Consider the following 14007-nt stretch of genomic DNA (forward strand, 5'->3'; position numbering starts at 1 on the left):
CTGTACCCTCCCAGGCTCAAGTAATGCCAGAGAGCAAGTTTGTTAGTCTTATGTTTACTTATTTAGTAATGTTTCTCTTCTGGGATTCTATTTCCTACTTCTGTTAAATGTGTATTGTTTTATAATATTTGTTTAGATTCCAGCAGGGATGTTTACATAACATAACAAAATGTTTACATCACATAATCTTTATACAGATAATTTAAATTTTCATTATTTGTTGTGCATTGTGCAGCCTCCACCTCAGATTTATGACAAACAGTTGGATGAAAGGGAACATACGATTGAAGAATGGAAAGGTACAGTACCATAATATTACAAATCGCACAGTGTATTGCTGTTTCATTAGGTTAAAAGGACTTAAATGCTAATTCCACTCAAAACTACAAAAAAATATATATTTTTGCAGAAATGAAACAAGATAAAATAAAAAAAATTTTTTTACATACTCTTGCTCCAGTAATACCACTTTTACTTCTGCTCCAGCAATACTCTGGTTACTTATGCTCCAGAAATATTCCTGTTACTTGTGTTACAGCAATAACCCAGCAATACTGTGATTACTTGTGCTTTAGCTTCTGCGGCCACTTTTCCTTCTGGCCGTGGTTGTCTGCTTACTACACTGTGGTAATGCAAAATAGTATAGTAAAAATCTGTGTGACTTCATGGGAAAGCCTATCCCGCCAACTCTTTTTACGTCTGCTGCTACAGCTGTTATCTTTAGTTCCTTGCACCATGCTGGGTGCAAGCAATGATGTCCCATCACCTGTAACACATTAAGAATGAGCACAGAAGGTGAACATTAAACCCACACTTCCGTGACACTCCCATGAAACATAAGAGTTCTTTGTGATCCCATGGTCACAGTCCAGTTCATTACTGTACAGAAACGCACATTTCAGATAGTTTGGTCCGTTGCCGGGCAGATCAATCTGTATATACAGTACTAGCGATCCCCATCTGTGTGCCTAATTCAGACCTGAAAATTTTGCACGGCTACTATCAGCCACCCTGACATGCAGGGGGGGGGGGGGGCAGCACAGGGCTAGTCCGCCCCGCATGTCTGGCTCTGCTTCCCAGGCACAGGTACAAAAGCAAAATGCTTTTATACCTGAAGAGTAGCTCCTTACCAGCGCAGCTCCTGCACGCTGGCAGGGAGCTACCCGTCACTCTCCGGGTCGCAGCGGCTGCGTGTGACGTCACAGCAGCGATCAGGTCTGAATTAGCCCCCGTGTGTCCATCACAGAAGCTAATTTCTTTCTTTGGCACATGCACAGTAGTCTGAAATTCACAAGATCTGTGTGCATCACAACTTCCATGCAACTCAGAAACAGACCCAAATGTTGCAAACAACAGTGATGTGTCCGATTGCACCAATTGTACTTGCTTTCATCTGTATACATTGCTTTATCTATACTTTCTCTGTATTTTTCATGAAGGTCTTTACATCTACCAGATATAGTTGTTTATTTCCATTGACCATGGATGTGACACATAACTGCTTTACTGATACTGTATAATTGTTTCCAGGGCAGAGCTGAGCTGTGTCATATCCAAGAGAAATGGGAATATAGTAAAACAAAATTGTCTGATAGACCAAACTGCTTTTGTAAAAAAAAAAAGCCCCAGAAACACAATGGTAAATATACTGTAGATCAGCTAATAAACTTTGTCTGAAGGTGGAAAGACCAGTTGTAACTAGAATTTAAAAAAAAGCCCAAACAAGCTAAGTAGAGGAAGTGTCAAATGTATGCTAACAACTTCATTTTCATTTTTTTGCAGAGCTCATCTATAAGGAAGTTATGAACTTTGAAGAAAGAACAAAAAATGGTGTAGTAAAAGGACAGCCGTCTCCTTCAGGTACTCTTTGTAAATAGCAGTATGGTGTCATCAGTTGTCCATTGCTTACCTCTAAATCAAAAAGGAATTAACCAGATTCTAATGAATTACCACTGTCTGTATTCCACAGTTAGGTGCAATTAATACAATACATACAGAAGCTATATACGGTATAGTCAAATACTGTTTCCAGGGTCATTTCATTATCGTGTCCTATGGAGCTGTTCACACAATCAGATAAATGAATTTTGAACAGAGTTACAGGACCAGCATTTCAGGAAGACAACAACTGCAATTTCCCAATATCCCAAACATCCTAAACTTCTATAAAGAGTATACTGTATTTCACAAGCCAGACACATGTGGAATTATTAATGGCCTCATATAGAGACGTATCTTCCTGTGCCTTTTTATGTGTGGTTTATCTGTGGTCGCTGAACACATATTGTCATACTGAAACCATGCTTGTCAGAGCAATCAGTGTGAACACTCCACAACCTTCTGTTTTATCATTGTAATGCATTTCTGGGGATGCCAAGAAAGGGAAGTAGCGGCCTAGAAGGGCAGTCAGTGCTAGCCTGTGTAGGAAGGAATGTGTAGGAGTACTGGAGAAATTGCAGGTATATTGTATGAGCATTCTCTTATTCTTAGGGTAATATGCCGGGCACTGCAAATATCGTTGGCGTAATGTATGAGCATTATGGGATTGCTGGTATAATATGTGGGACACCAAAGATATGCAGATGTGTCCACTTACATCTTTGCTTTTTTACCAATTTGGCACAACATGCAAAACACGACTAAGCTGTTTTTCACGAGTAGCGAGTGTATGAATTAAAATATTTTTGTTTGCCATGTTGGAATATGAATAAAGTAACATATTAAAGAAGCAAATTAAGAAAAATCACAAGGCATGGTTTAATCTCTGAGTCTACGGCATGCAAAACCGTGCCATACATGGCGGGATATAGCAAAGATGCATGTGGACACATCTGTAGTTGGAATAATGTTTGGCATTGATAGTATTTTGGTAGCATAATGCATAAGGCCTTATTGTAATGCAATATGTATGGTAACTAGATATATAGGAGGCAACTTGTCTGAATGACTGCGGATTCAAGAAAGGAGCGTGATCACACAGCGAAAGGGGATGCAGTTAATATCCCAAAGGACTTAATCCCGGCAGTCGTCCAAGGGACTCCAGAAGCCCGGCGCCTAAATCCCAACAGAAGTCAGGATCCCGACGTCAAAATACTGACAGCCGGAATACTGCTCATTCTTCCAGTGATACACACTCAAGTCCTGCCACGGGGGGGGGGGGGTGAAGGTTAGGTTTAGGCATTAGAAGGGGGGTTAGGGTGCAGGGACGAGAAAGATATGCCTAGATACCGGGGAGGGAGGGTTAGGTTTAGACACTTAGAAGGGGAGATTAGGTTTAGACACCAAGCGGGGAGGGTTATTTTTAGGAAGCGGGGAAGAAAGGGTTAGGGTTAGGCACCACCAAGGAGGGTTAGGAATAGGCACCACCGGGCAAGGTTAGGTTTAGCCACCCAAAGGAGAGGGTTAGGGTAGGGGGCAGGGGAGAGTTAGGGTACTTTCCACGGAGCTGTCGGGATTCTGATGGTTGGGATGTCGCTGTTGGTATTCTGACCACCGCCATTCCGTCCATCGGGATATCAAAACATGGTCATGGCACATTGGGTCATTCAGGGTCAGACTGGCCCACAGGGGTACAGAGGAAAACCCCCGGTGGGCCCCACTGCCAGGGGGCCCACCTCCTCCTCTAGGGATCAAGTTCCAGATAGTGCACTTGAAATATACATTAAACATATGCTATCTTATACTGCAGAGGACTATGGTGTATTCTGTACAGTGAATTGCTTTTATCAATATGATACTTTATCATGCATGCATGGGTGGTCTTCAGTTTGCCGGCTGTCGGGATCCCAGCGCACAGTATACCGGCACCGGAATCCCGACAGCCGGCATACTGACACTTTTTCTCCCTCTTGGGGGTCCACGACCCCCCTGGTGGTAGAATAAATAGCGTGGCCGCAGCGTAGCGAGCGTAGCGAGTGCAGTGAGCCCGCAAGGGGCTCATTTGCGCTCGCCATGCTGTCAGTATGCCGGCGGTTGGGATTCCGGCGCCGGTAGGCTGGTCGCCAGGAGCCCGGCTGCCGGCATACCATACTACACCTGCATGCACTATCAGTATTTGCTATATATATTTATCAAGGGGCCCAGACCATGCGCTCTCTAATGGTTAGCCAAACCTCTGTGGTAGATGGCCATACACACTCTGAAGACTGGCCATACCCCTACTACTGCATTCCACCGGTGGGCCCTTCATGCCCCAGTCCGACACTGGGGTCATTGTCACCTCCTGCTTCAAAAGTACTCTGTCTCCTTAGACATTGAAGGGTTACCACTCATATCTTATACTGTACTTCTTTAAATGAGCTAAAATACCATCCTCCAGCTAAATATCAAACCTAACCCTGTGTGTGACTTTTTAAGTGATTTCAAATGCACTGTAGTTTACATGATTTCAAATGTCCTGACTTTCTCTAAAAGGAAAATGGACCTTTGCGTACGCCTCAGCATGTAAGCGTAAATAAATAAAAAATGCATTAAGATTTTTTTTGTAAATTATGCCCTATATACATTTAAAATATCATCAGGCCACTGTGTAAGAAGTGAGAAGATGTGGGTTTTTTACCAGTGGTGAATTTCCCATTAGGAACGTGAGGCACGTACCTAGGGGCTGCCCTAGGGGTTCCACTTTACTGTACCATATAGCATCTTCAGTGGAGTGTAAATGGGTAGGACTGCCCCTGTAAGCTGTATTCATAATAAAAATAAAAATAAATCATAGTTTATTTTTTTTAATTATATTAAATTGCCAATCAGTGAAAATAATAAAATTAGGCAGAGTGAGGCAGCCATTACTGTTGTGTCTAGGTACGATATGACCCCTAAATCCGCCATGACCCCTAAATCCGCCCCTGGTTTTTACCTCATGTGGGTCTCTGCAGTTACTTTTATGTTTGAGGAAAGTTGCTGATTTTATTTAATTGCTGAAGGATCCCCTTACCCACATACACTTTAGCCTTGATTTTTGGACCGGTAGATGATGCTGTAGGAAAGAAAGGAAGTTCATTTGTGTCCTTTGCTTTAGTTCTAGGGTTGGAAAGGATCCAACTTGCTGTTCTTGAAAAATTTGACATAACATATTTAAAGTGTAACGTTTGTAGTTTTTTGTCTATAATTAAATTAAAGTTCTTTAAGAATTGGCTTCCATATATTTACTGCATACACACATATATATATATATTTATATAAAAAACAAACAAAAAAGAAATATCCGGCACTCTGATAAGTAGAATAACGCCTGGGTGCCCTCCAAAAGATAATGCAGACAAACAGTCTCTTCCCACCTGTGGCTCAGGTGTTGTGTAGAGGAGGAAACAGGCGGCACTCCAAGGACTTGTATAACAAACTTGTATTCAAAACATGGTGAAAAAAAACAAAGCAGAACAAAGGTACAGGTATCTTACAACGTTTCAAGGCATGGCAGCCTTTTCATCAGGTAAGTGACCCTGGTGCTGTGAAAGAAAAGAAAAACTTTGGTTTGTTTTTCTTTTCTTTCACAGCACCAGGGTCACTTACCTGATGAAAAGGCTGCCATGCCTTGAAACGTTGTAAGATACCTGTACCTTTGTTCTGCTTTGTTTTTTTTCACCATGTTTTGAATACAAGTTTGTTATACAAGTCCTTGGAGTGCCGCCTGTTTCCTCCTCTACACAACACCTGAGCCACAGGTGGGAAGAGACTGTTTGTCTATATATTTATATACATATATGTGTGTGTGTGTGTGTGTGTGTGTGTGTGTGTGTGTGTGTGTGTGTGTGTGTGTGTGTGTATCTATCTATAATCTGTGTAGATGAACCAGCACTCTTTGCTTAATTCCCCATGCGCTGGGTGCCATCAGTGAACAGTAGATGCAGTATTTGAAAGAAACTGCAGCACTCCAGGAGTGGAGTGCCGCAGTTTCTTTCAAATACTATATATATATATATATATATATATATATATATATATATATATACAAATAAAAAAACAGATGGTGCTATATCATATGTGATATTATAAGTGTACCTATGAAGATTCATATGATAAATATAAATGTCCTTTTGGAACAGTGTCCAGTCTTGAGTGATTAAAACAGGTTCATTGAGCTTGAGTCCTCATTGGCTTCCCAATAATTGTGGTTGGTGCATCCAATACACTCTGAAATTATAACCCTCATATCAAATCACCAAAAAACAAGGGCCCAATGGGCAGTCATTGGTTGATATCAAAAACATTTTATTCTTGATAAAATTATGTCAGACAATCCAATGTTGCTAATTAGGCAGATGGTACTGATTCCCGCCAGCACCCTGTATTATTGGAGTGTTATAGGGATGTGCACCAGCCCAAATCTTGGGTTTTGGATCTGTAACTCCTTCGTGTTGTGAATCCGTATTGATTTTGCCAAAACCGCCCTTGTGGGGTATAGTTTTGGTTTTGGATCTGTATTTTTACAAAAATAATAAAAACTGCTCAAATTATAGAATTTTGGCCTGTTTTTGTTCCTACAGTATTAGTAACCCCAATAACATTAATTTCCACTCATTTTCAGTCAGTTTTGACCACCTCACAATTTTGTTTTCATCCAACATCGGATCTTGCAGGTTTTGGATTCCATATAAGGGAGCCGCAGCTGGCAGTCTGCGCAATTTTACTCCCTTTCTGCCAGGATGTCTGCAGTAAAGTGGAAATATGTTTAATTAATACAAAAATTATTTGTGTATATTGGTCAAAAACATACATACAGTATTAATTTACATGGTACATACCTGGCTGAGGCAACTTAAGGCATTCCACCCGTTGTTGCCAAACTACTCCAACGGGTGGATCCAGTTTATTAAACTGCCATCCAAGACATTAATATAACTAGCTTAAACTTTCCAGAATTACTGACACCAATTATTAAATATGACAGTAGCAAGTTTCATTACAATACAGGTTGAGTATCCCTTATCCAAAATGCTTGGGACGAGAAGTATTTTGGATATCGGATTTTTCCGTATTTTGGAATAATTGCATACCACAATGGGATATCATGGTGATGGGACCTAAGTCTAAGCACAGAATGCATTTATGTTTAATATACACCTTATACACACAGCCTGAAGGTCATTTAATACAATATTTTTAATAACTTTGTGTATTAAAGAAAGTTTGTGTCATTGAGCCATCAGAAAACAAAGGTTTCCTATCTCACTCTCACTCAAAAAATTCCGTATTTCGGAATATTCCGTATTTCTGAATATTTGGATATGGGCTACTCAACCTGTAGTACTAAGTTTCAAATTACTATAGCTAAGAAAAAATCAATTGTTAACTTTAACCAGAAAAAACATTTAAACATATAAGACCTTCCTATAAATACTGCAGTGAGGGATGTAGTCATTAGTTTAACAATATGAATGTCGACATTTATGTTGACAGTTATTATGTCGACAGTTATGATGCCATCTAGTGAAATTACATTGTCTGAATGAAATGCCAACATTGTCAGAATGAATGTCTGTAAGTCTTTTAGGAAGTGTCAGAGAGGTCTGTGTAATATAGCTGTTGTAATAGCTAGAGGGAGCCTGGACTGCACACCCTAGCTACTTATAATGGGATGTGCTACCTAGCTTAGACTTAGTACTCAGGAGAGCAAGTGCACCATACAACCATTAGCATTATAATAAAAGTATTAATTATACATCATATACAAGTTTTTTGACATAAAATTGGCCAATAGTATGAGCCTACCCACCAAACGTCAAGGTAACCTCATCGGGTAGGTCCCTAACATTATATTGTGTATAATCATTATATGATGTATAATTATTACATTTATTATAATTCTAATGGTTGTATGGTGTACCTGCTCTGTTGTTTCTGTGTTGTAGTAATAAGTAGTTGCTGACAGAGGGGTTTACTGACGCAAGGTGGCCTATCCCTAACACTAGAATGAACTGTCGACATTCATTGACATTCGCAATGTTGACATTATGATCATATTGACTTTATGTCCATGTCAACATTCAGACTATGGTGACAGTCTGAATGCCGACATAATGACTGCATACCACTGCTGATATTTTCAATTATGTTGCATAAGGACAATAACATTTATGATCAACTTGTTTTATTTGTGTATATATATATATATATATATATATAATACTAGCTGTCCTACCCGTTCTTCACATGGGAGTTTCTGATTTTCACGGTTGTAAATATGAATGAGTGTTAAACATTTGGTAAATCTATAGAGCCGTAAAGTTGAGACATCTTAATGTAAGTAAATATTAATCCATGGTTCTTGGTGTTACCGGAGGAGCACTGGTAGCAGATTTGGTAAAAAAAGTGACAGGACCATTTATGTAGTTTATTAAATTCTACACACTTGAGGTGCAAAATCCAAATTTTTATGCGATTGTCCGTTTGGGCGTTATCGTTCATGCACGTTAATGCAAGCCACACATTGGTAATGACGTCATTATGTCAACCTGCTTTTCATCTCCTTAGTAAAATTCTAATTATATAATTTTCCTATTTCTCACCTGCAGAATACCTATGTTAAATTTCATCTTCCCAACGTATCAGGAAGTAAGAGAATTAGTTAAGAGTCAGTCAGTCAGTCATTGAGGGCTTTCGCATTTTTGTAGTTTATTAAATTCTACACACTGGAGGTGCAGTCCAAATTTTGATCTGATTGTCTGTTTGGGCGTTATCATTCACGCAACGCAAGCCACGCATCGGTAATGACGTCATTATGTCAACCCGCTTATCATCTTCCCAGGGCAGTGGTAGCCAACCCCGGTCCTCGAGAGCTACCAACAGTTCACCAGTAGAGATAGGCGGCATTCCAAGACTTTTCTCCCTGAAAGAAGTAGTGTTTATTTAGATCAACGTTTTGGGGTACGTAACCCCATCATCAGGAATAACCTGATTATCCTGATGATGGGGTTATGTACCCCGAAACATTGATCTAAATAAACACTACTTCTTTCACAAAAAAAAGTCTTGGAGTGCCACCTATCTCTACCGGCTATTGTTTTGGGGTGAACCCACAGACGAGGGCACACAAGCAAGTAATTATACCTGCAGGATTGCAGACATAGCGTGAGGAGTGCCAGAGTATATGCATGGATAGATAGATAGATAGATAGATAGATAGATAGATAGATAGATAGATAGATAGATATGTATGTACAGTGGTCGAAATGGAAATTTTGAAGTGGGGGTATGGAAAAGTGAAGGCTCCATAAAAGGGTGCTTGCCCTTAAGTGTAGTGTACCACACCATATACCTCTTATACACATTATGCACCACAATAGTAGGACCCCTTATACTATCTAGTACTGGTGCTCTTTGCACATTATGCCACATGGAATGATCCAAAATTCACACAGAATGAGACAAAATTTGCATTATGCCACATGGAATGAGCCAAAATTCACACAGAATGAGCCAATATTCACATTATGCCACATGAAATGAGCCAACATTCACACAGAATAGGCCAAAATTCCCATTATGCCACATGGAATGAGCCAAAATTCACACAGAATGAGACGAAATTCACCTTTTTACACACAGTATGAACCAAAATTCACATGGAATGAGCCAAAATTCACATTATGCCACATGGAATGAGCCAAAATTCACATTTTGCCACACAGTATGAGCTGCAATTCAGGCAGAGTGACAGAGGGATACGGAGAGTGACAGAGGGACAAGGAGAGTGACAGCAGGGACATAGGGACAGGGAGAGTGACAGTAGGGACAGGGAAAGTGACAGCAGGGACATAGGGACAGGGAGAGTGACAGCGGGACATAGGGACAGGGAGAGTGACAGCAGGGACATAGGGACAGGGAGAGTGACAGTAGGGACAGGGAAAGTGACAGCAGGGACATTGGGACAGGGAGAGTGACAGAGGGACATAGGGACAGGGAGAGTGACAGCAGGGACATAGGGACAGGGAGAGTGACAGCGGGAAATAGGGACAGGGAGAGTGACAGCAGGGACATAGGGACAGGGAGAGTGACAGTAGGGACAGGGAAAGTGACAGCAGGGACATAGGGACAGGGAGAGTGACAGCGGGACATAGGGACAGGGAGAGTGACAGCAGGGACATAGGGACAGGGAGAGTGACAGTAGGGACAGGGAAAGTGACAGCAGGGACATTGGGACAGGGAGAGTGACAGAGGGACATAGGGACAGGGAGAGTGACAGCAGGGACATAGGGACAGGGAGAGTGACAGCGGGAAATAGGGACATGGAGAGTGACAGCAGGGACATAGGGACAGGGAGAGTGACAGCAGGGACATAGGGACAGGGAGAGTGACAGCAGGCACATGGAGAGTGACAGTAGGGACATAGGGACAGGGAGAGTGACAGTAGGGACAGGGAGAGTGACAATGGATCATATGGACAGGGAGAGTGACAGTAGGGACATAAGGACAGGGAGAGTGACAGTAGGGACAGGGTGAGTGACAGCAGGGACATTGGGACAGGGAGAGTGACAGTAGGAACATAGGGATAGGGAGAGTGACAGTAGGGACATAGAGACAGGGAGAGTGACAGCGGACAGGAAGAGTGACAATGGATCATAGGGACAGGGAGAGTGACAGTAGGGACATAGGGACAGGGAGAGTGACAGCAGGGACAGGGAGAGTGACAGCAGAGACAAGGAGAGTGACAGCAGGGACATAAGGACAGGGAGCGTGACAGCAGGAACTTAGGGACAGGGAGAGTGACAGCACAGACATACGGACAGGGAGAATGACAGCAGGGACATAGTGACAAAGAGAGGGACAGCAATGACATACAGAAGGGAGAGAGAAAGGCAGCAGTGTAAAATTACCTAATCAGCAGCGGCAGTGTGGAGGAGGCTGTGATTGGCGGCGAGGTGGATGAGGAGGTTGTGGTCAGCAGTGGTGCAGAGTTCGGCGGCGGATGAGGAGGCTGTGGTCAGCGGTGCGGAGGCTGTGGGTGGCGATGCGGAGGAGGTGGCGATGCAGAGCAGGAGGCTGCGGGTGCAAGAGGCTGTGGGCGGCAACACTTGGGAGGCGGTGATGTGGAGCAGGATGTTGCGGGTGCAAAGGAAACAGCGGGCGGCGGTGGCCTTTGGCGCGGCTCTGGTCTGCCTATGACCACCGCCATATCAAATCTGCAGCCACTCCTGATTGGCCACTGGTTCAATAGCGCTGAATTTGAATACTGCGGCAGCTGGATTCTCAGTCTGTGCTCAAAGTGGCGGTATGCCATACCGTCATATACCGGCCCACCTTGAGCACTGTGTGTGTGTGTGTGTATATATATATATAATACAGTGCATCCAGAAAGTATTCACAGCGCTTCATTTTATTCATATTTTGTTATGTTACAGCCTTATTCCAAAATGGGATAAATTAATTTTTTCCCTCAAAATTCTACACACAATGCTCCGTAATGATAACGTGAAAAAAGTTTTTGGGAGATCTTTGCATATTTATTAAAAATAAAAAACTAAGAAATCACATGTACATAAGTCTTTTTATATATATATATATATATATATATATATATATATATATACATATATTGATTCAAAAACGTTAGTCCATTAGTCCTACTCTTTTGAAGTGTCTCAAGATTATGTGACATTGGAATATTGCCTTTCCAATGTTTTCAGTGACAACCTGAATAACTGAAATTACTATTGCTCTCAATTCTCTTTATTTGCGTATGAGTGTTCACAGGACTCCCATTTGTAGGATTTTCCATATCAAGGAACATATTATAAAATTAAATCTGCATTATTTTTTCATATAATTTGGAGTTCATGTATTTTAATGTTAATAAGAGAAATTTACTCCGGAAACTGCTATTTAGCTATCTATCAGTAATGAGAAATACTTGCATAATGGAAATATTTGTGAATAGTAAAGTACTGTAGCTGATCAAACAAAGCAAAAATGCCTAATGTTTTAAGAAAATATTGCAGCAATCTGTACATGATCATCACTAATGTAGTTTAGCATTCATTATACCCAGATACAGTTGTGCTGTCCAAAACAGCAAGACAGACATATGCTGCCTAGTATGCAGTATAATATGTCATTGACTGCTGTAATTTCCTTACACGACAGGTGACTGTTTAATGCTCATTGCAATTTGTGATTAAGGCAACCATCCAGCAAATTAAAAAAACACAGGAGATAGCAAGTCATTGCATAGAAGATTTATTGTTGTAATTACATACATATATATACATACTGCAAGGATGTCCGGCACTCGAGGATTTGAAAAAAAAAAAACGTAGGCAAGTTGTAACTTCAACGTTTCGATGGTGAGACCCCTTTATGAAGACCATATATATGTATGTATATATGGGTTCACTACGGCTGGCCGGCGGTCGGGCTCCCGGCGACCAGCATCCCGGCGCCGGGAGCCCGACCGCCGGCTTACCGACAGCTTGGCGAGCGCAAATGAGCCCCTTGCGGGCTCGCTGCGCTCGCCACGCTACGGACACGGTGGCGCGCTACGCGCGCCACACTATTTTATTCTCCCTCTATGGGGGTCGTGGACCCCCACGAGGGAAAATAAGTGTCGGTATGCCGGCTGTCGGGCTCCCGGCGCCGGTATACTGAGCGCCGGGAGCCCGACCGCCGGCAAACAGAAGACCACCCGTATATATATATATATGTTTATAATATATTTGCAAACTCATGTAAATCTGATCTGTATAAGGTGTGAGTAATGTCATATATTCTGTTATATTACAGTATAACTGTTATAGGAATCATTTTATAAATATCAATATTTCCTGATCCTTGCCAGTCTCTAAAATGTCCAGATAAAAATAACAATATCTTTCACTATGGTTGAACTATAGGTTATACCAGTGGTTCCCAAACTTTTTTGAATCACAGCTCCCTAGAGTATCACAATTTTTTTTTTTTATGGCAGCTCTAGGCCAAAAGTTTCTTATTAAGAAATGTTAGGAAAAAATATTACATTAAGTAAGTTGTGTTTATATGCCATCCTTAGGTTCCGTTATGTGAAGATTCACTTCTGTTTGTCCACATATTTTATAATTGGTAGCCACCAGCGCTGGTTTTGCCTATCACATTGACCATAAATAATTTGAATTGGCCCTGGACCACCAAGCCAGGGCACCCTTGCAAGTGTCCTGAGGCACAGTGCTGCTGCACACAGTTTGAGAACCACTGGGTTATACAGCATCTAGCAATATTTCAGAGAATGACAAACGTAATTACATATAACCTTAGCTATTATTATTATTATTATTATTATTATTATTATTATTATTATTATACTTCGTATAGAGATTCAGGGGGATATTTAATAAACATAATTATCTAAAAAAAAAAAAAAAGATAAATATCTCTTTTCCAGTGGCAGTTGCAGCACAGTCCAAAATTCAAATAGAGGAGGCACCCCAACTGCCAGGGAGACCAGGCCGGTGATGTTTGGCAGCGTTTGGGGTGGTAGTTGCTGTGGTTCCCCTGTTTGAATTCTGGACTTTGCTGCAACTGCCACTGGAAAAGAGATATTTATCTATTTTTTTTAGATAATTATGTTATTTAGGGGTCTATTCATGGAGCAGTGAAAAGCCCTTAATCAGTGATAACAGGGCTTTTCACTGCTTCTCCCAATACATAGAAGGGGTTACCGTGCTCCTGATCAGTGCAGAAATCGCTACCCCATAACTAGTATCGGGAGAGCAATTCATAGAAGCACTGAAAGCTTAGCTTTCCGTTTCTCTTCCCTAAACAGGTTCACCATATAAGGATGGCGTAGGGAGGCTAGTTAGGGGAGAAGAGCAGTGAAGATGTCTGTCTCCTGCCTTCTCCGAACCCCCTCCTGTGTCAACAGCCAATCAGAGGAGCCCAGGGCATATGCATATGCCGGTATCCTCCTCCTGACTGCCTGGCTCGCTGCCACAGTTTACCCTCACTCAACTCCAGCCTCCTGATTGCCCGCTTGCCCCCAGCAACTCCGCCGCTGAGGTGACCCAACATATGCATATGCCGGGTCACATGCTCTTTACTGCC

At 41.8% G+C, this 14007-nt stretch overlaps 1 protein-coding gene across 7 annotated transcripts in view; it reads left to right on the plus strand.

Annotated features, from left to right (window-relative positions):
* MAPK10 (mitogen-activated protein kinase 10) overlaps positions 1-14007 on the plus strand; it is a 485680-nt gene that overhangs the window by 426561 nt on the left and 45112 nt on the right. For all 7 annotated transcript variants that reach the window (XM_063919881.1, XM_063919876.1, XM_063919875.1 and 4 more), the window contains 2 exons: positions 236-299; positions 1783-1860. In XM_063919881.1, coding sequence (XP_063775951.1) covers positions 236-299; positions 1783-1860 — 142 coding nt within the window. The remainder of the gene's footprint in view (positions 1-235; positions 300-1782; positions 1861-14007) is intronic.

Source organism: Pseudophryne corroboree, chromosome 1 (assembly GCF_028390025.1).
Source record: "Pseudophryne corroboree isolate aPseCor3 chromosome 1, aPseCor3.hap2, whole genome shotgun sequence".
NCBI classification, from domain to species: domain Eukaryota; kingdom Metazoa; phylum Chordata; class Amphibia; order Anura; family Myobatrachidae; genus Pseudophryne; species Pseudophryne corroboree.